The sequence below is a fragment of the Rhyacophila brunnea genome, unplaced genomic scaffold (genome assembly GCF_057557595.1).
Source record: "Rhyacophila brunnea isolate RB1 unplaced genomic scaffold, BYU_Rbru_1.0 scaffold_1, whole genome shotgun sequence".
NCBI lineage: Eukaryota > Metazoa > Arthropoda > Insecta > Trichoptera > Rhyacophilidae > Rhyacophila > Rhyacophila brunnea.
Genome location: NW_028232751.1, coordinates 23,113,854 through 23,140,254, shown reverse-complemented (window position 1 = coordinate 23,140,254; position 26,401 = coordinate 23,113,854). Strand labels below are relative to the sequence as shown.

Below are 26,401 nucleotides of genomic sequence, written 5' to 3'. Positions count from 1 at the left end.
GTATCGATATTAATACTTTGTTTACATATTGTTATTAAATTTAACATCAATATAAACAGTCACATCTGATTAATTTAATTTTTTTTTCACTCTACTCTATATCCCAGTGAAATATGTATGAAATGGCTTTAATATTCAAGACTTAAAAAAATCAAAATAGAAACGTGTATATTTATTGAGCTGACTATTACCACAGATTGACAATACAAAAAATTCGCTGGATCATTTTTCTTTCAGTTGAAGGTTGACAAAATTTGAGACTCATCAGTTAAAAATATTTTACGTTAGTATATTAAAAAATTATTTTGAAAAATGATCCACCGGAAAACAGGGATTAAAAAGTATAAATAAACATCTGACAGACTCACCTCCGTAATTTGGTCTTACTCTTTTGTCGTAGCTGACGCTAAAAGAATCCAAAATGGCGGAAATGTTGACGTCACCAAACATGCCACCCCCACCAGTCCTGAAAATATACAAAAAAATGCAGTAATTAGTTATAGGACAAGAAAACAATTAATCAACTATATGATATACTCATACAATTAATTGACTCTACAATCCGAGACCAAGGAAAATTACTTTATACAATAATAATATAATAATATTGGGCTATTCGCTCACGGTATAATGTCCAAACTACATAACAAATCAATGTATGTTCAGAGCTTAGACCTAGAAAATGAAACTAATAGGTTTGAATAGTTGGATAAGAAGAATTTTCTCGTAAAAATAAAAAAAATATGGTAAGAAAACTTTTCGGCCAATATCCACATCGGATTTTAGAACTAATACTTGTAACATAAACTGTGTATGTACACGGTAGTGAAGAATTAGGGACCAAGAAGAGGGGGAGGTGCTGTGGAATGTTTTTATCCAGCAGTGGATCGACACCGGCTGATGATGATGATGATAAACTGTGAAATAGCGTGCGGTGACTTTAGTTTTTGGGGATTCTGTTGAAAATTACAAATGTATCCGGTACTTATTATTAGCTATTTCAATAATGTAGATTTAAAAAAAATACAGTTATTTAAAATTTACTATACAATTCCATAATATATATATATATAATAGTATTGCATGTTACTAGATCGATTGGTTCTATAGATGCTCCGCATATACAGCATCTATGAACCCACTACTGATAAATATATTGGTTTTAATATAAATGGGATACCAGTTTTTAATTGTGTTTCGACTTTATTACTATTCTGAACAATAGCCGAAAGTGTCACTTAATCATGATAGAAATAAGATAATATACTATCGTAAATTTAATTATACTGCCCAAAAAAAATAATAAATAAAATACAACCCTGACGATGTTATGTAATTAATTACAGCTGTTTGTTTTTAAATATATAAATGTATTTTTTATTGTGAAATCATTTTGTATTTTATTATGAATTAAAATATATACTTAAATTGTCAAAGTGTCAACTGTCGTGTCATCTTTTTTCACCGTGTCTCATAAAAAAACACAAAGAGATTCCAGATTAGCGAGGGAATTATTTTTATTTTGCTTCCTGTTTTGTCCACAAGAAGCCTCTTGACTGCGAGAAAGTGAATCGGGAATTCTCAGAAACGGAGGTTTTCAAGATTTTCTTTTTATAAAGACAGATTTGTTCAGTCTATGAGACGGGCAAGGCCACAGATAAAAAGGGCTAATCGAGTTATACTTACCTTACTACAAAAATGAACGTCAGTATTTATAAAATAAATGTCTAACGTAAATAAAATGTACAGAATAATTTTACTATACGGGTCGAGTAAATAGTATTTTTTTTATAGAATTATTCTCGGGAATTTATTATTCTTTGTAAATAATAAAAATACAAGCAAACTTTGTTTATTGTATGAAAATTATCTGTCAAGCTTGATATTGGTTTTGATTTATTATGAGTCACCGAAATTTTGATTACCGAATAGTAAGGTGTATGAAAATAATGTCGTTGATCCAGGGTTCGAGTCACGGGTCTGCCAAATTCACATGTTATTTTTTAATGTGGAACTCAAGTATGGACCTAATATGTTAAGTTCCGATCATTTCCGATCCTAATAGATCATATGGGCCTCCACAGAGTGGAGGTTTGTATTACCAGATTTTTTGTTTTTACGAGAAATGGACGTCAGCTAATTGCCCAACCCATTAAGTCCATACTCTGACTCGTACACAAATTGAAAAACAATATGTGTACTTGTCAGACCCAGGATTTGAATCTGGGACTCACGACGCTATAGGCCAACGCTTAAGGCGCGCGGCCATCGTGGGTGCCGTTAAGTATGGTGTGCTTTCTGTGATTTCCCTATAAAAGTCGCTGAAGGCAATTTTAGTTAAACGAAAACGCTGCATTCAAAGTATTATTAAAAAATCAACCTTTTTATTTCTGAATTTGCATAAAAATAAAATTAGTCGTTTCAGTTGTTATTTTTTTGTAATCAATTTGTTACGTTTAGGCTCTATTTCTGTACAATAAGATTTTTACCAACATTTTTGGCTGATACTGAACTATTTCATATTGAATTTTAAGATGTTGTCGCAGTTTATGTTACGTTAAGAACATCTTAAACGTGTAATTTGTTGTGTTAGTAATTAAAGCGTATCATAATAAATAGCCATATGGGAGTATTTGATTTTGTATTCTGATACAGAATTACTGTATATAATGTTAATATATTTTTACAAGAAGTTATATTATATTAGATTTTCTTATTTTCTTGTTTTTTGTATATATATTTTTAATGTTTCACTCGTCATTTTATAAAACTATCGTAATTATTGGTTTTGTTAGAGAGTGATATCTATGGAAAGCTTTAAATGCTCTAATATGGAAACGTTTCAATTGAGAGAACTCTAATATCAAGTAGGTGATATAAACAAATTTAAATAATAAATAAAAATTTTATTTTGAATATTTGCACACCATGATAAAACAGTATTAAAATCGACACCCACCTTGTGAGTAGTCGTTATATTAGTAATGTAAGAAATGGAGATAGATATAAGAAGATATACAAAAAGACTCAGGTATTGCTAAAGTAAAGTTATTAGGGTATCTACCTATATTATTATAGGTAGATAGTCTCAGATACGTACTCCAAATTATACATGTATACTAATAGTATTATAATTCGTCTCTGTTCTGGCAGAACACACTAATTGGAGAATACTAGTTTTGAGTAATTTGACTTTGAAGTTATTTAAATGTATGAAATGGTCTATCATGTGAGTTTATTAAGTAATCGTAAAAAGGATGACTTTAAAATAAAGACTGTTTTTTATTAAGAAGGTTTCCAGACGGTAAAATTTGAAATAAGGAACATTTTTGTATAACAACTCAATATGTAATTTTTTCGAATTAGTGTCTTCTGCCAGAATAGCGATGATATATAACTAAAAATCGTGAGAAATATCATTAAGAATGTTAATAAATGCAATTTGGAAGTTGAAGTATAATGAAAAGTTATACTGACTTTATGGGGGCAATATGAACACGTGATATATGAAAATGTAAAATGTGAGTTGGCCACGAAGATAAGTATTAGATAATCTACGAGAAAGATGCGCTGTCTATGCACAACATGGCCAGCCAAAACTGAAATGGTTTGACAGCATCAGAAAGATTTAAGGATACTTGGTAAAAAGCACTGGGTCAGGATGTAGAAAACTTCCGATCGATTTTTATCAAGTGCAACAACAATGATGACGTTATAAATAAAATATAATTTTTACAATGAATATAATAAATTGTATATAAACGCAAGAAAAACTGTAACAAAAAAGCTGTCGAAAACAAACAGTTAAAACGGTAATGTAAATATTAACCAACTGATGACAATAAATTAAAATTCGATGGCACTCGAAAGCGTTGGACCCTTGCAACGCCCTCTCGTGAAGTAAGAGGCATCAGAGGGTGACAATTAGAATGTTGACGGCGCCGCGAACGCGATACGAATCGACGCTTATGGGCGAGTGCCTCTCACCGTCTAAGTAAGTGGTCGGCGCTTCAGGAGCGTAAACACGCCGGAAAAGTCGACTTGCAGGTAGGACACTATGATTTCAAACTGTGCTGCAAACAGGGTAGATCTATACAGCATATTCTCTATTGTGAACATTTCACTTCGTTTGTCATATTGCAGTGACGCTCTACTATGATATCATTATGAATCATAATATATTATAAGAATTTAATAATAAATTTAAATTAAAAACTGTATTGATTATATTATCATTATGAATTATTTTGTTAAAATAACATACTGTAACTTTAATTTGCTTATTAAAATTTCATAATTTATAACATGTTTGTAATATGATAAAAAGATACTACTGAAATAACCAGGCAAAAGAAGAAGACACAGATTTATCTCTATCAACTATCTTCGTAACCGCAAGATATAGAAGTTAATAGAAGAGGATTGATGAGAATAATTGAAGATCATGATCCTTATTAGCCAGGATTACGATTACTATACGAATACGAATACCAATACGAAGAAAAATATATCTTTTAGAGTATAATCTTTCTATCATTCTCAGTAGGTAATATGATATTTTAATTATCAAAAACTATTATATTTTTACCTCATTATTTTATAAGATTAGTCGTTATTTTATGTTGATTCACACCAACGTAATATGCAATAAAACTGAAAACTGGTTCACAATAATTAATAATAGTTTGAAAAATATAATTTCAAGTAGAATATCTATCTACTTGAAATTATATATTTTTTTGTATAGGTATTATATAACATATTATGTTGTATTCTCAAATGTTATATTTTACGCGTTGAATTTTTTGTATATCTTATTTGTTCTGTTATTTGCGGTGGAGTAGAATATCGACAATGTTTGGATTGTTGGTTGGAAGCGATTGACGTTGAAAGAACAGATTTTTTGGTTTTACGAGAAATGGATACTAGACACTTGCTCAATCTATTAACATATCTATTTCCATATTCTGGTTCAAACACACATTTAAAAATAATATGTGAATTTTCCAGATCCGGGATTTGGACTTAAGATCCACGATGTAATTAACAAATGAGGTAAATGATCAGAAATCGAAAGCATTAAGTACATAACGATCAAAAGAATACCGTTAAATAAAACGCACAAACTTGCAAACATCCTGAAAATAACATGTTGATCCTGTGATAAAATACAGTTGACAAACACTAATTAACTCATATTCCTATCATAAGTTTATGAGACCTTAAAAACGCTACAGTGATTATAATCTATTTTTGTAAATTCAAATAAATATGAACTGAGCAATTGATATCTTATAGTTTTGTATCACTGTTCAAAGTAGAGTTAGTGTACACAATGCTAGTAAATGTTTAACTAAACCAACTTAGTAACAATGAATGTAGTACGATAATAGTATGTATTGAAGTTTAGTTACCTATTTAAAATAATTATTATGATAGAAAACTTTATAATAGCATTTTAGTCCTCCGTTCTCCGTTATTCTGCCTATTCAATTTTATCATTGTATTTAGTTAACATACATACATTTCCGTCCATTATTCAGTTATTTTGAAGCATTAGATTTGAAAACTATTAGAAGTCTATCAATACTCAGTATTTTTTATTAGGCTACAAACAGTTTCTCATAAAATAAACTAAACTTTGAGCTTTTTTGAGTTAATCGTAATATAATCGAACTGTTCTTCTATAACAGAAGTAAACGATGTCTAAATTACATTTTTTAAATAAACTTTCTTAGAAATGTATCTCTCCCTTTATCTTTTTAGAAGAGCACTTGCAATAAATTGGATGGCGTTATTGTTGGAGGTAAAAAGCTCTGTAAGTAAAGCAGACGACAAATGTATTGTTCCAACATAATCTTCACATATGATTATTATTTTACTCTACTGGGTTGAAAAAGAAAATTATTATATATGAATTTAATTCTAAATATAAACATATTCATAGATTACAATAATATAATAAAGCATTCCTGATATGTCTCAGGTCGAGTATATCTGATAAAAATAGATGTGAGACTTACCTACATCAAAGAAAGGATTTCAATGGAAAAAAATGTTATATCGAGACTGCCACAATAAAATTTTATAAAAAAAAACCTTATCAAAGTGAATTATCAAACATAATAATATTATGTCGAGTAGATTTCATTTTCATATGCCAATCATTTATATTGATACATGGACGGAAAAGGAAATTATATCATATTATACCTTCTATTTATAGTCATATTCTAAACAAAGTTAAGCAATTATTTGTACTTATATTGTATTATTTTGTAATAATTAGAAAAAAATACTGTCATCATTATTAGACGTGGCTTATGGCTCAAATAGACTCTATGACGATCGGTCATATAAATGCCGAAAAACCCGTTTCTTATGTTGGCGTCCTATGTCACAAGGTGTCACAGAGTGTAAATACGATGTCATGGCTGTCATACAATATGCATGTATAATATGTCGGAATGGCATAGATTTGATCATAGACACTAAATCGCTCTTAGAATATATGTGCCCGATCGTCATATAGTCAATTTGAACCTTTAGTTGTGCAATGTAAATTATTTTGATTAAAATTACATTTAGACTTTAGATTACTAACAAAATCGAGATATCGATGAATAGATTATATTTTTATAGATGTTGAAATTTTCAAAAATATATCATTTTCAAAATCGTGTTTTTACTACTAAAATACTTCTTTATACCTTTCCATTAATCTGTCACAAATGAATAATTGTAATGTAGTTTAATATTTTCATGATATTATTCAATATGCTAGAACTACAAAACCGTAAACATCTTTCAAGCTATAAATTTAACAGTGTCCAATCATTTATTTTATTTCACGACCCGATTAAAATAAACGATTCCTTTATGTATGTATCGGTTTATTTTTCATATTTAGAACTTGCATTTACTTAAGTATATGTTTTCTCTCATATTACTCCTTTGAATATTACTTCTCCATGACTCGCTCCACCTTCACGTTTAAATATGTTTTCTTTAATGCGTTACAGACAGACAGATAGATTAATAAAGAGCAAATAATATAATGTAGGTATTTGTTATAAAATATTTTTTTAGTTTATAAATACAGATATTTTTTATTATTATTAGTGTTCGAAACTTAAACAAGCTGGACATTTATATTAAGAAAAGTTTTTGGAGCTGAGTCTGACGTAGGTATAACTATAAACTATACGCATTGTATAGTCAATAGTGTAACCGCCTCCCGCCGTCTTATATGAAAGCTGTTCCGTCCGGCAGGCCATATCTCAAGGATGGAAGACACCTTACCATAAAAGAAAATTATCTTCATCTGGCCAGCAGCTTTATTCAAAACTGTCGCGAGTATTCCAGAAAATGATTGAATGCGCGATAAATGATATCTTTATTCAACCTATGGTCTAATCCGCAAATGATGACACCGAGCGCGATGTGAGTCGCGAGTATTATCTGCGACCTCTGTATATAGAAATCGTATTTATTACTTATCTATACTATACTTATGAAAATATATTTGGATATTTGTATGTTTGCATCATCATTCGGTTTTTCTTTATACAAATCCACACACTCAGTCGGATTTCGACAACATTTGGAGTGTAGACGGAAGCCAATGAGCCGGAGTGCGTGGCTGGGGTCTCGAATTTCAGATTTAACCCGTTACCCGGGGACAGTTTTACGAATTTTGCGGAAAAAAGCCACTTCGTACAGGGCCTTGAAACGCGGAAGTTAACGCTGCAACCCCATTTTTTTTATTATAAATGTCGCTAGAATGTGTGCATTTAAAAAATATTGGCGTTTATTTTAGCTCAATCGGAGGTCAAATGGCAAAGTTAGATGCAAATAATTGTGTTATTAGAATCGCTAATCGGCAGGTTAGCGCGGGCGATGCAATGCTGCCACATAAGATTGGAATGCTTCACTCACGGACAAATGTATGTAGTGGCATCAAGAGTGGGTAGTAGTAAAAATCTATATATTTTGACACCAAATGGAAAAACCACAAATATTGTATATCAAAAAGCCCTGGAATGATGGATTGGATATTTATATCATATAGAAAAGCCTTAAAATAATAAATTGAACATGTACTACTTTTTAAGATGTTTAAATGTAATAAATGTACAAAAATATACTATATTATGTTAAAAATCTCTAATAATATATTTTTTTACTTTTGTAAATTCAATCCTTTGCAATCTACGTATTAAATTTCGAATTTTTATTTTCAAATATTAAACCATTCCACTCTCGGGTAGCGCCGGGTAATACTGCTAGTGTATTTCGATTACGATTCCATAATATAATCAGTGTCAGAGAGGTTTCGTCTAAAATTGCGTTATTTTTGGTTTGTTTTAAAATTAGAAATGATTTGATAATGTCAATGTCAAAAGGTTAATTAAAATTAATAAAATAAAAATAAATTATTCGTAATCTCAAAATCTATTGTGAATTTATAATTTGAAGCAAATAGTTAGATTCATAGTTGCAATAGAAAATGACATTTCATTTTCTCTGGTGTGCAGGTGGATTACAAAAATATTCGCTTACGATTGACGAGGGTTTCAAACCGTTATTTTTATTCATTTCGGTTTTCATTCTGGTTCAAGTAAAATAATATATCAGTACGGTTCCGGTTTTTGTTCTGAAAAAAATAACGGTTTTTCCAGTTTTCGGTTCAACTCCGGGTGATTGAGTGAATTTTTAAAGGTTTTTATTTGAATTAAAAAATATTTTGTATCATAATTTAGAACATTTTTATGGTACTTGTAGCCATACATTTTTGAAATAATATTATTATAAATTATGAAAATTATCTCGCGATCCGTCACACGATCATACATGATTTATTTTCTTGGCGTCTTAAATTTGACACACATATTCTTTCAAATGAAAGTGAGGAGTTAAATCATAAATTAATGCGCGTATTTGAACATGTGCCAAACCGAAAAAACCGATTTTTTTTTCCGTTCCAGTTTTCGTTCAGAAAATAATAATGGTTCTGTTCCGGTTCGAAGTCATGCGATTGATTACTCGGAGTTGGGTGCAAATTGATCATTACCCGCTAATTAGTGGGTACACTGCATAAAGTTGCTGGAGGCAGTCAAGATCCATAAAAAGTTGTCGTGCCTATTATATAAAAATGATCAAGTTTCATATTCGCGTTGTTGATATTGTCTTTTGTTTAATTAAAATGAACATGAGTTTGTATTATGACTTAACATTTTCTAGAACTGAAGAAGTCTAAAATCTCACTATTTATTTAACGTCACAGACAAATATGTACCGTTAGTGGAGAAGCGTTAAATAATGCACAAACATTTTAAATGAGAAGACAATATTGTTTTATGTAATAGAACAATAAATTAGTCGGTGCATAAATACATTTAGTAGGAGAAAAGCTTTATGAAAACATGCGGTGCTAATAAGAATAACAACGTTACAAGAGCTGTAAGTATTCAACTGGAAAATGTATTCCACCTATAATAAACCAGAAGTGGTGACTACAATAAAGGATACTATTATTATGAGAGAGAGCATATTTAATCTCGCACGTTGAAATGTCAACTTGCAGCGGGAAATTAAATAAATATTATGTTTTCCAAGCAAGGGCATTTCCATTACAATAATTGCTGGAGTTATTGTAGCAGAAAAGCTTTGTTTTCATTTCATTATTACTAGAGCTTTTTCCCATACCATAAATAGCTGCATGCTTTTTAGGTGGATAATAGAAACATAGTCATTTAAATAAATGAGAGAGAATCATTTTAACTTTATTTATAAAAATAAAATAAATAAATAATATATATATATATATATGTTTTCTTAAATAATAGTCAGTTATCAAAAGTTTAGGTGCAACATAATATACAATTTTATGTATGAGTTGGGTAACAATACTTTACTATATTCTGTAAGACTATTATTTAGTACTATTTGTAAATCTCTCACTCTATCTTCACCATGTTCGATCCTGAGAGTTTCATTATAAGCCTTCACAGAGTGGAGGTTATACTAACAGATTCGTAGTGAATATTAGCCACTTGCTTGACTTATTAGGTCCAGACTTTGACTCCAAACTAAAATTGAAAAACAATATATTATTGTGTATTTTGCCAGACCCAGGATTCGAACCCAGGACTTACGAAATTATAATAAGTTGACGGTTAACCCGCTCTTAGAGAAATGAATATTAGCCACTTGCTCAACTTATTAGGTCCATTTTTTGACTCCAAACACAAATTGAAAAACAATATGTGTATTTTGCCAGACCCAGGATTCGAAACCAGGACTATAAGCTGACGGTCAAACCGCTCGGCGTAGATAGTGAAAAATAATATTATTGAGCATTTGTAGTAGAAATTTTAGATTTTGATGATCAAATATTATTATCAGATGTCACTATTGACAACTAATTTTCAAATTAATTAATAAAACCTAACTATTCCTCATTCTACGTCAATCCGTTATTCGAATGACAGAAAATGCTGTATTCATTTGATTTCAAAATCTGCTATAAAATTAATATTGTAATAATTTAAAAAATGAAGTTTGGTGTGGCAGAAAAAATACATATAAATAATATATACTTTATATCTGAAAATATTTGATAATAATACGCATATTGACACATGTTTTTGGTAAATAGTGCCGTTTGGATGAAGGTTAATGATTTTTCAATAGAAAATATGCATATAATAATACGTAAGTAAGCAAATTTGCACAGGTAAACTTTTGGGATAATAATAACATTCTTAATTAGGATTTCTGGAGAATATTTTCAAACGTTTATTATATTATTGTAATAATATTTATAGATGTCACTAGTTTATTGCGCTATTATTTCCCGAATAATATATTACTTTTTACTATTTACGTCAGTCAACAATATATAATTGTCATAATATACAATATAAATCTTAAATATTTAAATATACGCTTCAATCAATTTGTCTTGAATAAAATGTAATGAAATAAATGTATTATATATTTCAGCCATAAATGAGTGGGCTATACAAGGTCGTATCTAGGATTAACAATTATAACTGTATTTATTTGTTATTTTTCTTTTTTATTTTATCTCTGCCTACGGTTTTATTCGTGAAAATTCCGAGAACAAAAACAAGACGGTTTATTTATAAAGTATTTATTTGTGTACCTACCGAAAACTCATTACGATATAATTAACTTATTACCCACGGTGATTATTTTTAGAATTCGCCATGTTATTCTGATTCGGTTCATAACCAATTTTGATTATACGAATAAGTGTTTTTATTTTTCTTTTTGTATTATTTGTACAAGGTCAAAACTTGATAATACTATGCCGTTTTTCTTTGAAAGAAAACACAATCCTTATTTGCGAAAGCCGAGCGATGGTTTTTAATTAATATTTTTTTCAAATAATCAAAACAAGCACGTGAATATTATTCAACATAAATCGCCACAGTTTTTAACTGAAATTTAATAACGTTGATTTTGAAATTCTTTTCCTTTGCAACGTGTGGCTAAGATAATAAAATAATGTAAAGTAAACTTGACGAATAAACTCTGTCAACAATGGGAAAAAATAAGACTGAATACATAACTAAATAATATTCCAAATTTGGTACTTAACTATTACAGTAAACGTATTATATTAATAGAAAAAGGGGGCGTCGATTTAACTTAACATAATAATAGAGTCACCAAAGGCTCAACCTTCTTTCTGGGTTTCCTAAAAAGTGTCATTTTAGACATCGTTAAATAATACGGAAAAAGTCTACAGTGTAACATGTGTGGTAAACGACGTTTTAATTTGTCAAGTTGTTGATTTTGTATGCTTCCTTAGTATTGTATTTTCAAGTATTAACGATGTTTCGATTATGATTAGCTGATAAACCATATAATCTAATAAATACTATAAAACACATTGAACATTATTTATTTTTAATGTAGACGAATTGAATGAATAAGTACGTCGTATTTTTATTTGACATTATTTTGTAGATTTATTAGCTTTTGGCATTCAATATTTTTATATTTTATAGTACCTTAAATTATCCCTTTTTTCTTTTCGCACAATAACTATTATTAATAAAATGATGATGATACAGAGATGTCACGGAGACTTGAAGTTTTTGAGATGTAGCTGTATACATGCATCCTCAAAAAGCTTTAGACTGACCGGGTGACAAATGTTGAACTTCTCAATAGAAAGGGGAAGGACCGAAAAGTTCTACGTAGTATCAAAACCAGAAAACTACAGTACCTTGGCCACATTATGAGAGGACAAAAATACAGCATTCCCCAACTTTTCATTCAAGAAAAGATCGATGAGAAGCGTAGCATAGGACGGCGCCACATTTCGTGGCTTAAGAACCTCCGTGATTGGTACGAGTGCAGCTCCACTGAACTATTCCGGGTAGCAGACGACAAAGATAAGATCGCCTTGATGGTGGATGACCTCCGCTAGGGGATGGCACAATGAGAAGCATACAATGATATGAATCCAACGTAAAATACAATGAAATGAATGTGTAATGTCAATAATTTATTTTTTTCAATTATTGCAAGTCTCGTTTGTAACTTAACTTTCGTAAAGCTATTCAAATACGTTGAAGGTTATCGTTAATACTGTTGGTTAGTTCTTATTTACTTATTATATTTATTTAAAGTCATTAAAACTCAAATGTGTTGTGTGTCAATATAGGTCAACGTTCATGAAATGACTGTTGGAAAATGTATGATGTTGACATATTCGAAAGAAAAGCGGTAAGTTTGTCAATCAGGGTCGCCGAGTTGCTTTACTTTGTGACTGGAGATTTTTTTTTTGTTTATCGCGTTATTAAATGTAAAGCTGGAAATTTGTGAGTTATGATTACAAAACGATTAACAATGTGTAACCTTAAACTCTGAATGAGTTCAAGGTAATTTTTACTGTAAGTAAAATAATAAATATGATAAGACTTTACAACTATTGATATATGTTTTTGTTTTTATCTGAGTAGAATTTTAAGTTCTTACCAATATGTTCTCTAATTTTTTGTTATTGTGTAACTTAACTGAGCACAAAATTTTGTACAAAAATAAAATGTTTGCTAATATTCACCACTTTCTGCGTAGATTAATAAACTCGTCAAATACTCATCATGCAATTTGATAGAGTAACGCGGCCACCTGTATGAAACGAGTCTTTGAAATGTCTGCAAAATTCGTTAAATAAAATATTGGTACATTGTAAAGAATATTTAGGCAAACTAAAAATCCTATATTGCATACCATATTCTACAAAATCTTTAAAAAGGTTTTCTCTGGGAATTTTTTTACATGTGTGCATTTATATAATAGAAACAGTATTTTTATATTTCAATGTTATGTTGTGAACGTCTTATTGATAGTTTCTAATGTAGATACGTAATATGTTTTAGATGTATGTAGTAATACACTACAACTACTTATTTCGTTTTTCTTTAAATATAAAACCGCTGTCCAAATATTATTATTAAAAAAGCTTTGTTTGAAAATAATGTATTATTAAAAATATTATTATAGAGCATCCTCTAATATGTGACAATTTTGTCAATTTTTTACTTATATTTTCACTATTTATTTTTATATTTATTTAGTATAAAATTAAGTTCTGCAAAACCCAGAAAAATTTGATATACCACCTAAATTAAAAATATACATTATGTATAATAAATATACCTTTATTTTTACCTGCATCATTGCAAAAAAAAAGTGTAATAGGTATTTTTATTTTATCTAGTAATCCCATAGAAGCTATTATAAACACTTGACGATGATTGTAAATACTTGTGATTTAGATAAATAAATTGGTTTTTCATTCATTCTTCATTTTCACACTTCATTTTTGTGCTTATAAAGCAGTTTTTGTGTTTCTTGTAAGATGTCAATTTTATTGTATAAAAAAAGACTCATTAGAGATTTTAACAGTTCAATGATGATATATTTATATTATTACTTTAATTACTTTAATTATATTAGTGTAAAAAACGTGACACAATATTATTGTGTTGAGATGAATAAAATAAATTCATGAATGAAACGAAACAATGAATGTATCGCAATATGAGAATGAAGGTTAAAATACAATTACATTCATAATATTAATACTTCGATGTGTTGACATGGCATAAATCAAAGTGAAACTGATCACCGTAAATCAATTACTATCATAGACCAAAATTCAATTTTGGTTGAATGAAAATAGAGAGTAATCAACTGGTAAAGCACATGTAAACTCAATATTGAATGAAAATAATTTTCAGTTCCCAGAATAACGTCAGTCATCGTTACGTACAAATTGCATATACATGCGACGCGAAAACTAGTTGAGACAATACGGCGGATATAGATACACCAGTTGTAATTCATACAATATTCTGTCTACTTGTATTTTACAAATATAGTACGGCTGTTTGTAAATACAGCTTTTACTACATTGCAATGAAAGTGAAAGGGAAAATTCAGCTGAATGAAATATAAAGGAATGGCTGCATCGATTTCTGGAATCTGAGGCCGCAAGTTTTTTAATTCAATTTTCCGATTCCGACAGAACTTTTACGTTGGGTATTATTTTCAGTGTGAATGACGACTGTTGGAAAAATGAAAGTAATTTTTCCTGCAGTTTCAGTGAACTCTGCTTTTCCACTTATTATTCAAAATGAAACGCAGAGTGCTGCCGTTCCGGGAAAATGTAATTAAAGTCTTCATCTCGGAAAAGCTCCGCAGACGACACAGTTTTCATTAAGCTTTTACAATGTCAATGTTGTTTGTATTGTGAACATTTCGTGGAATGATATAATTTTATATACATTTTGTAATAATTTGAATTTTAATTTTAAAAAAAAAAATAATTGCTTTCATTCGTAATGATGTTAAAAATGCGTGAAATCGTTTTGAAATACTGTGATGGCTACATTTTATATTTTGAAAGTGAAGAAAAATAATTGAATGTTTTATTATTTTCAACGAGTGTAAACAACTGCTTTAATATTGAAAAATAAGATCTTTGCTTGACAAAAAGCTCTTCGGAGCCATACGCATACGCACAGTGACTCCCATAATTATTGTATCGTGAATGAAATTAGAGCTTCTTTATTGGGTGGCTATATCTTAAGAATGAAAGAGACTTCATATATAAAAAATACACTTAATCACCCAAAAGCTTACTGTCTTAAAATAATATATACCTAGACTAATGTAGTTGTGCTACGCAAAAAGCTACGCAGAATCCTTTAGGATAAATAAGAAGATGAAAATGGAAATTGGCAGGAGGATTAAAGATGTTTTTAGGATTTAAACAAAATCTGCATTTTTTTATAGTGTCGATGATTTCTTTATGTTATTCTCAAAACCTGCAATTAAGTTTTCGATCCCACATAAAATATTATTGTTTTTCAGTGTGTCTTTATGCTTAAATTCTTATATAAAATCTACCCCGTTGGAGGCCCATAGAAACCACTTAGTAAAGAAAAATGATAATTTACTTTAAAAATGTGAATAAGTGGAAGATACAGAATTTCATTATCAATTCTACAATATTTCTCTCATAAACATTCAATTTAGATAATAAAAAAAACTAATGCTGTGTGTTATATTAATTATCTGAAGTGTTAATGATACATCGAAAAAAATATTTTGCGATACTAATTATTCAAATAATATATTGTGTTCATTTGAGTTGATTTAACCTTGCCACAGATTTTTTTTGAAAATATTTACCGGTAATAAAGCTTGCTTATTAAAATAAGTGTTTCAAACTATCGCTATAAACATCAAACGACATAAAATTGATGGAAAAACGGATCCATTAACAATGTAAAGCTTTGCAAGTATAAAAATCCATCAGCATTATTAATTAACCTACATTACCTGGCCTTTTATTGGTAAGTAAATCTACTGAGTCACGTGAACCTTCCGCGCGGTCAAAATTACTGGCCACCATTTTACAAGCGTTCAAACTGAACTAACTTCACATCACGCAATTCGTTCTCACATGACGTGTTCGAAACCAAACTTAATACTGAAACCACCGGCTTCCAAACTAAGGGTTGGTTCTCTCTATACAAAATACTATAAATTGTGTATTAATAATTGTCCACTGGGTTTGGTATGGATAATTTATATTCTTGATGTAAATTCACAAAATAAAATTAAATACTTACTTACATTATTTAATTATGTTAAAAATAGGTTAGAATATGTTTCGTTAATTTGAAATATTTATGTTATAGATGTTTTATCTTACCCAAATGTATTTATAATATACATAGAAAAATACGAGGCGCTTATTCTCTACACGAAAATATAAATGTGTAAGAAGAATAAGAATAGGTGATAATAATATTACATTTGCGTGAGGAATGAGCTTGAGTTGACGTTTTTTATACATTCCTAAAATATGGTCCACGTATGTACTACTTTCATGTATTTTACAACGTTTTTCTTAGCTCGTATTCTTATTTGTCCGGTGATTGTTTGTCCGGTACAAATCTTGCAATCGATTTTTAACTAACTTCCCGACTAGCTAGACATTTGAAACTTTTAGAATATATCAGAACACGATGCCAATGCATTTTTTAATACTTTTAGCCATCTTTAAGTAGAATTGATTTCATTTTCAGTTAATTCTGTTTTGCATGAAAAGTTATTTCGGAAGAAATCCGTAAAAAGTAAAACTATTATTGGTTGCTAAGTGGGTCCTAGCAACTAAATTATTAATATTAACATATACGTGCGTTACTATGGAAATCAATATGACATTTCAGTATTATTCCTATCAAGTACATTTTTTTTTATCGTTTAAGCTAGTCAAGTCAAGTTTATATGATTCAACAGAAAATTTAAAAATGTTGTATATAAAAAGTTATTTTTATCTTGTAACTATTTTACGTTCATAACACTTTGAATTCATAATGATATGTGACATTTAGAAATATGAGACTATGAGAAATAAATAAATTTGTATTTAAATTTGAAAAGTGTTACTAAGGAAATTGATAACTTAGTTGGCGTCAGTATGTCTTAAAGAAGAATTAATTCGCTACTGAGAGAATTTTTTCTAACGAAAAAGATTTAAAAGTTATTAATAGTGAATAATAATTATGAAACGATTGAGACTTTAGGAACTATATTATACTTTGATTTGTTAACATTAATGACAAAATGCCAACTGTAGGTTTTGATTAACTTTTAAATAGAGATTTCTCCTTTTTTCTTAAATTAAAAAAAAAGAAAATATATTTTATTCATTATTATCATCATTATTTATATAGGCCATAATGCCTAACGTGTAGTGTATTGAAATGGTTTAGTTAGTATTAAAAGTGAAACGAAGTGTTAAGTTAAAAGTGAAGTTTAACAAAATCATAAAAATATATTGTGGCCTCACCGGGATAGAACCCGGAACCCCCTGGTGAAAGGCCAGAATCCCATACTGGATTATGAGAGCCGCTTTCACCATATTGTATTAATTTCATTTGGATTATGTATCTATATCAGTGGATCTCATGTGCGGCCACCAGCACTTTACAGAATAATATTTCAAAAATTTATTTGTAAAATTATTATTATCATTAATTGATTGAATACACGTCATGGCTTGTCTTAAATTTCTTTCTACGCTCAAATGATCCATAATGTGTTCTTCTGATGAGATCATGTGTAAAATAGTCCGTTTCTGACGAAATTTCTGCCGGTATACAATTTCACGCATTTGTTTAAATTTGCAACATTTGTTTTATTATTATTGCTGACTTTTCCTACTACTGTATACTGTGAAAGATCATTCATTGTAATGCACTTAATAAAAAACAAATATCGAAGTCAGTTGACAGATGTAAACTTAGTTAAACTGGTCGCATTGGAAAAAAGGAGTATTAAGGAATTTCCAATTGAATTATTTTTAAATAAAAAGATATGTACTAAAATGTTCAAATATCTTTTATTAAATGGACTTGTCTATAAATAATTATTGATCTATTTTTTTAGTAAATAAAATTTAGCTTTAATTTATTCAATCACAACAAAATGTGGTGCGTCCACCAGACGTTTCTATAGTACTATTAATGTCAATTGTGCAGCCACAGTTAAATTTCACGTGAGAGCCACTAATCTATATTGATATATAAATAGCACTGAAGAACATCTCCAGAGATAATTATTGATATAGTACTACTGTGTAATAACATTATGTAGGCACCAGTGGCGTGCGGTAACTTTTGCTTGTGGGGACGCAACTGTTATTTGGTATATAATAATTTTATATACATATTTAGTATTATGTAATTAATTAAATGTTGTGGAACGACCGATAAAGTAGTATGGACCGTGTTATTGTAGAGTGGTGGCTTTGATATGTTCTAAAAATATTTACTTACGAATATATATAAATAACAGAGAACAATTATTAATAATATAGAATATTTATGAGGATGCTGTGTATCCACAGCATCTATGGACCACACGCCACTGGTTGGCACGTTTATATTGTGCAATATTTTTTTATGATTCTACTGTGGCTTTGACTGAGACACGCTGTCATATTTAATATTATGTATATTTTTAGAAGACTATAACAGAGATATTAACGCTGCAATAGTAATTATCATAATACTTCATTTGCTGCTCTAAGATTCAAATAGTTACCAAACTATAAATAGATAATATGTGACAAATAGTATAAAAATATTTAGGTATGTTTTTTTTTAAATATGCCTATAAGAAAAGTCAACCTATGCTACCGAAACAACGGGTGTTTTTTAGAGGTTTGTTTTTCAAATTGGCAACACTTTTTCCAGTAACAGCTGACAGCTGATTTGTGCTCAGTTTAGTTTGCCATTTTACCATGAATAGACTTACGCCAGAGCAACAGTTGCAAATTGTGCAAATCTATTTCGAAAATCGTGGTTCAGTTCGCAAAACATACCGTGCACTACGTCCATTGTACGGTCGACATAATCGTCCATCATGAGGCTCATTTTTGGTTCAATGGCTACGTCAATAAGCAAAATTGTCACATTTGAAGTGAAGGAAATCCACAAACAATTATTAAGACGCCGTTATATCCAGAAAAAGTCACTGTTTGGTGTGTTTTATAGACTGGTGGAATCATTGATCCATATTTCTTCAAAAATGATGCCGGCCAAAATGTTACAGTCAATAGAGAGCCATGATTACTAACTTTTTTGTTCCCCAATTAAATGGAATTAATATGGAAGAGCTGTGGTTTCAACAAAACGGCACAATATGTCACACAGCGCGCGCCACAATCAATTTATTGAAGAAAACATTCGATGAATGCATAATTTCACGTTATGGACCTGTGAATTGACCTCCAAGATCGTGTGATTTAACACCTTTAGATTATTTTCTGTGGAGATAATATGTAAAGTTGTTAGTCTATGCCGATAAACCAGAGATGATACACGACTTGGAAGCCAACATTCGCCGCGTTATTGCCTATATACGGCCCCAGGTGCTCGAAAAAGTGGTCGAAAATTGGACTTCCAGATTGAGCTTTCTTCAAGTCAGCCGTGGTGTCCATATGCTAAAAATCATATTTAAATACTAATTGAATAAAATTATCTTTCGAATAAAGCCAACAATATGTCCATTACTACAATTTTTATGTGTTTTATTTCACCACTTAAGTTCTACACCTCTAAAAAAATAGATATCCTCTTAAACTACTAATGGCTATTTCACTTATATTGCATGAATCTAAAGACGTTATGTAAATTAAATTATAAACAATAGATAAAAAAGTACATAAATCGAATAAAATGTTCATAGATCGAAATATCTATACATAATGGCGCCAGAATAGTATCTTTAAAATTGACCTTCCATTGTGACTGAAGCGTAAAGTGTCCAACCAATATGTGCTACCAATGCTCAAGTATGCATATAAAACTCTGTTTCTAAATGAAATACAAAAATTACGAGAAGCGGACGTGGCATGGAACGGTGCACGTTGGGCATAACTCGTAAAGATCGCAAAAGAAACGAATAGATACGGAAGCAGACAAGAGTACACCATGTGAGAGATGTCGCTACATATATGAAATGGCAATGGGCAAGACATGTCGATCGTCGAGTGGGCAACCGCCGCCATAAAGTGGTACCCAAGGGGCACTTAACGCCACGGGGACCTCCCAATACTCATAAAATTCGGTGGATGTACGTGACAGCAAAGAACTAGGGACTCGGGCGGGAAAAAGGGAGCTAGGGGAGGCGTTCACCTAGCAGAGAATCGAATTCGACCGATGATGACATATATAATGATATTTTGTATATCATGATATCTGTGGGCTATAGAAACAAAAACTGCATATTTCATTTTTGTAAATTGTTACAAAGTTGATAAAAAAATATCGTATTTATCTATACTATAATTTCGAAAATATATTTGTTTGTACCGTCGTGTCGGTTTTTCTTTATACAAATCCACACGCGCAGTCGGATTTCGACAAAAATTGGAGGGTAGACGGAAGCCAACAAGCCGGAGTGCGTGGTTGGGGTCTCAAATTTCAAATTTAACCCGTTGCACCGGGACTGGGGAAGTTATACTTTTCCTGCACAAAGTTGCGCGCGCCGATGTAACACATAATTTTTATGATTATATTCATTTTGGTCTCAAGGGTACATGCACATGCGCATAGTGTTATTTAATTAGTCGTTCAATACAACCAAATAAAGAGCACATGTTGTAAACATAACCAATATTGTGTCATAATAAATATATATGTTTATAAACATATTTTTGGAGACTAACATTTTACACTGTTAATTTATATTCATAAAACTTTATTTATATTGGAGTGTATATTTATTTTTCATGGTTAAGATTGTGTATCAAGATTTGAGGCTATATTTATGTACCTAAGTATTATTTACGAGTAAAATTATATATCAATAAATAAAAAAAAATGTGAATGTTGAGTTGGTAAATAAATTTAATTCATCATGGGCGTTTCTGCATCGATTATAATCGCTGTATGGTAAAGATAAGTTTTCATCCAATACAATAATTAAATTACAGTTATCATGTGCTATGAAACACAGATTAAACTGTAATATTAATAGACTCAGGTAACGGCTAATTTTGTTTTGTTACGCCAAAGAAGTATAACTTCTAATGCGCGAACATAAGTACGGACACCGATTTGTTTTTTTTAATTAGTAAATGCATACGACGGCTAAGCAGCGAATATCGCGAGAATCGGGTTTAAAATCTGCGTCTGACAAATTCACGTGTGATAACTATTCGTCAAATAGGTTGAGCAAATTACTAAGATCCATTTATTTTAAAAACAACGAATCTGTTAATTAAATCTCCTCTTTGTGGATACCCATAATATTATGATCTTCTCAGTGGGACATGGTAAATTTTTTTTTTAGAAAATGTCTAGACGCAAAATATGAAGATTTCGTCAGTTTGAGAGCCGCCCATTAAAATGAAAGAATCGCGTGCCGCTGTGGTGCGATTGCTCGGCAGTGTATTAGTTGCGCTTGTTCCACGTATAATGATTTGTATCAAGAGACTTGCAATCATTTATGAGTCATTATTTTTTAATGCGATGAGCTGAAAAAGTTCACTAATGCACCGTTCAACTAATCAACCATCAGTGACCCTTCAACTCGATAGTGGCTCATCATAATATAATTAATACCCACGAGTGGTAATAGTGATATATTTTTCTTTTTCACTGCTGACTATTATTACACAGAAAAATAATGTGATATCTAGACTACAAGACTTTATAGTGTTCCATATTGAAACACAGTATGATAACATGTCATTTCATTTTATGATATTATATAAATTTATTATAAAATAATGACAAGATAAAAAGAACTTTTTATATACAACGTTTTTATATTTTTTATTGAATTATTATGCTTAATATGCTCAATCTTGTACTCGATATGAAGTAAATAAAAAAACAAACAAATATAGAATATTGAAATATCATTTTGACATTTCATTTTGATTTATATAGTAACGCACGTATATATATAAATAATTTAGTTGCTAGGACCACCCCGTTAGCAACCAATAATAGTCTTTTACTTTTTACGGATTTTTCTGAAATAACTTTCTATACAAAACAGAATTAACTGAAAATGAATTCTATTCTACTTAAAGATGACTAAAAGTATTAAAAGAATGCATTGGCATCGTGTTCTGATATATTCTAAAAGTTTCAAATGTCTAGCTAGTCGAAAAGTTAGTTAAAAATCGATTGAAAGATTTGTACTGGACAAATAACCATCGGACAAAAAAGAATACGAGCTAATAAAAACGTTGTAAAATACGTAGGTAGTTAATCTGATAAATAAACATTGTCTATGGAGGATTTTAAAGTGATATATTTGATTTTAACGTTGTGTTTATTACAGCTAATTAAATAAATAAAAAAGTAAAATTCTAGTCTTTATGGATATATTAACAGTTTTTTTTATTGTGGTATCGTTATTAACCATTAAACTAAGCTACTGCGTGAAAAATACACATTAATTGCATAATATGAAGCTATATGTTTCATAGTCGGTAACCTCCATTTCTACTTTTTTTTTTTTTTTAATATTTTTCTTGATTCTGATTCTTTAACTAAGTAATTTCCATCGTATATATATTGATATCAACCCCAGCTCTGTTTATTAGGTAAATATAATTAAACCCAAGTTTGACTACAGAGTCGTTAATATTCACAAGCCGCCATTTTGTATATTTCATGATTAACTTTAAACGTAATTTATTTTATTAATTTCAATTACGCTAAGGATATTTTATTTTCCTATTTGCATATTTTAATTATTTTCTAATCTATTTGTAAAAATAAAATATACTATTTGCAGTCCTAAATAGTGTGCTCGACTGTTTTTCGCGATTACCTTAAAAAGCAGGAATATGGAAGTTACCGTTCTCAAAACTAACAGTTTCATAATATTAAGTAGTTTTTTATGCACCTTCAGCTTCGAGAACTGGGTAATTTATTTATAGGTTCAAAAAAATTAAGAAATTTGATATAATCACTAATACATATTAAGATATCTGAATAATTGGAAAGGTTATAACTATGAAGTCGTAGATTGTGGGTAAGATCCCACGGCTGAACTTAAGTTATAGAACAGTGATGACTTATAGTATTGAAAATTAAATTAACTGTTATAATAATTACAAGATAAAAATAACTTTTTATATACAACGTTTTTAAATTTTCTGTTGAATCATATAAACTTGACTAGCTTAAACGATCAAAAAAATTGTACTTGCTAGAAATACTGAATAATGAAATGTCATTCCATATTGATTTCCATAGTAACGCACGTATATATTATTAATAATTTAGTTGCTAGGACCCCCTAGCAAACAATAATGGTAACGAAATATTTTTTCATGCATAACAGTATTACTAAAAATGAATTCAATTCTACTTAAAGATGGCTAAACGTATTAAAAAAATCATTGGCATCGTGTTCTGATGTATTCTAAAAGTTTCAAATGTCTAGTTAGTCAGGAAGTAAGTTACAAATGGATTGCAAGATTTGTACCTTTGTATTTGTATAAGAATACGACCTAAGAAAAACGTTGTAAAAATGACTCAAACTTAATACCTTCTTATGTTAAGTACATCATAGAATTTCTTATTTATTTTTATTTGATATGAAATGACATCTATTCATAGCACGCTGAGTGATTTTGTTTTCTGTGACCCATTGCAGTCAAATGTCAGAGAGGACGAAAAAGAACAAAGATGAATAAAAGAAATTAATAATAATTGTGCTATGGGGTATCCATTCTTACATGTCGCCTCGAGTGCCGTAGATGCCGGATGAGTCCTAAAGAAAACTAGTTGATGGTTGAATCATCATGATATCAAAACCGTACAATTTAACGTCTTAGCTAAGAAAAAGAATAAACAATTCTATTTTATAAATAATAATTATTTTAATATTATTATTAAATGTACGTTGCCGCTGTAACAAATATTTAACAGCACGGTGATATTGCTACGTGTGATATTCCATATAACGGGGTATTATTTCACCTTGTTAAACCAATTCTCATCAAATTGGACTGGCTATCACTATCCTGCTAATTGGACCATGTCATATAAGCTGTAACCACTCAATATCACAAAGGCTTATAATACACACCGAATACAAAGGGCCTAATGGCCCATAATAACCATTTTGGAAGCACGGAAAACCGTAGATTTTCAGTTACGTTGAGGTATCACAAAATTGATACTTAAAGTAATATAAAAAAGTAGAATTATAATATTTAGATATTATCTATAAGTTTTTTTATTGAGTATTTTTTTATATTCAAGTACACTGATAATATGAAAATTAGGTTTATTTTTGTGTTGAGCTACATTAAGGCCATTAAAATATAAAATTTAGTACCAGTCATTATTATTGTTGATACACTGAAGTACCCGGTTTCGCAAGAGGTTGCTTCGTCCGTCGATATATATTAATATCAAAATAACTATATCTAGGCATACAATATGCCAAAATGAAAATATTTCTGACAACAGTATAATATATAAGTCAAACAAAATAAAAAAAGAACACTAAATTAAAATCAAATCCAAAATAGGCAAAGCTTTTTGTAATCCGTGATAACAATTATTATTTTAAATTGGATGGAACAAATTAACATATTTTGTATAATATAATTTTTTTAATAACTTTGAAGAAAAATTTTTTTTTGGAGAAGATAAAAATGTAAAATATTATCTATTGTTGTTAAAACATAATATTTTTATCCATATAAATATCTTAACCAAAATAATAAATAATATTTGTTCTTATTTATTTTACTGGTCTATAAAAAATATAACAATTAAGAAAATTAGCTCTTTTATATATGACTCCGACTTTCAACAGATCATAGGTTTTTAAATTTTATATATTCATTTTAATTCTAATGTGTATTAAAAGTATTTAAATTATAGTGGATTCATGGAGTGGAAAATTCTTTCTTGACTGAAAGATATTGTAAATGGCAAAATTAAAAAGCAATCAATTTTAATATCACATTTTTCGAATTTCTGAGAGGTGTAATTTAAGCATCGCAAATTAAATGTAAGATTTTAACAAGTCGTTAAAATATTATACCAAAAAGTCATGCTAATTGCTCCGAAAATGCGTGACTTGAACAAGAATATATAATTTCGTTTCTGGAAATATACATTTAAAGATCTAAAACCACCTTAGCGTGGACTATAAAATGCGTATAATATTATCTTTTTATATAATCGGGTCATTTAATATTTCCTATTTAACAATCGTCGGAAAAATTAAAAAGAAAACGGTCATATATGCTTCTGTAATTTTTTTTGTAATTAGCAGATTTTTGAAATTAGCGTTTGATGTGAAAAGGTAATTTGTATTGTAAATAGCATGTTTCACAATAATTAATAATATTGCGTTTGTATGTCGGCAAAGACTTTTTTATGTTTGATTGTGGATAAATTCGATGACAAAATTTTGTTCTCATGAAATGAAAATTAAATCGACTTATTTATATCAGTTTTCACTTATTTTGGTTTTTAATTATTTGATAATGAAAGAAAAATTCTTCACCGTATTTATGAGACAATTGGGGACGACAATAACTGAAGGAGAAGACACAATCCTAAAATCTCTGATTTTCATGAAGGTTTTAGATCAATCCGATCAATTAAGATTATGATGATGTGCTGGCTACATCATGTGCAGTGTAATGTCTAGTAATCCAAAAGGGTGCAGAAGAAAAAGCAGGCTGAATAGTTGGTGGCTAGATAGAGCCACCAATGACTGATAACCCGAAAAGTATCCAGGATAAGGATACGTAGAGGGAGTTGTTGGAAGAAACCAGGAGCTACGCCGAGTTTTTGCCTTTCTGATTATATTGAATAGTTTCAATAATTTAGCCATAAAGCCGTTTCGTATGCACGCAAAATGGCACATAATTGACAAATAGTATTTTTTAATTATGTGTAAATTATCTATTAAATAATATAATCGGATGTATTAATATATCTACGATAAATTTTCTGCGATTTATATACTTAGATTGAAACTTAATCAAATAATATTATCGTAGTGTTACACGATCTTTTGTATTTCTTTTACTCGAACATGTGAAATGTTTTATGAAAAATACAATCTTTGTTGAAAACTTTTACCAAAAATGGCTGTCGTCAGCGCAAGCTTTCATGTACCACGTATTAAGCTGCACGGCGTGACTTAAGAAAAATACAGTGTGACGAAAAGATATTTTAATAATATTTTTAATTGTTTGAGTCACTGTCTTACCCACTCTCCAAAACTCGTAAAAATATTTAAATAGTTATCGAAATCATGTATACATATTACGCTAAAG

General features: G+C 29.7%; 1 protein-coding gene across 6 annotated transcripts in view; it reads right to left on the bottom strand.

The window, feature by feature from the left end:
• Window positions 1-26,401, bottom strand: part of Rdl (Resistant to dieldrin) — a 105,112-nt gene that overhangs the window by 61,364 nt on the left and 17,347 nt on the right. For all 6 annotated transcript variants that reach the window (XM_085942287.1, XM_085942249.1, XM_085942271.1 and 3 more), the window contains exon 2: window positions 369-466. In XM_085942287.1, the coding sequence (XP_085798413.1) occupies window positions 369-466 (98 nt within the window). The remainder of the gene's footprint in view (window positions 1-368; window positions 467-26,401) is intronic.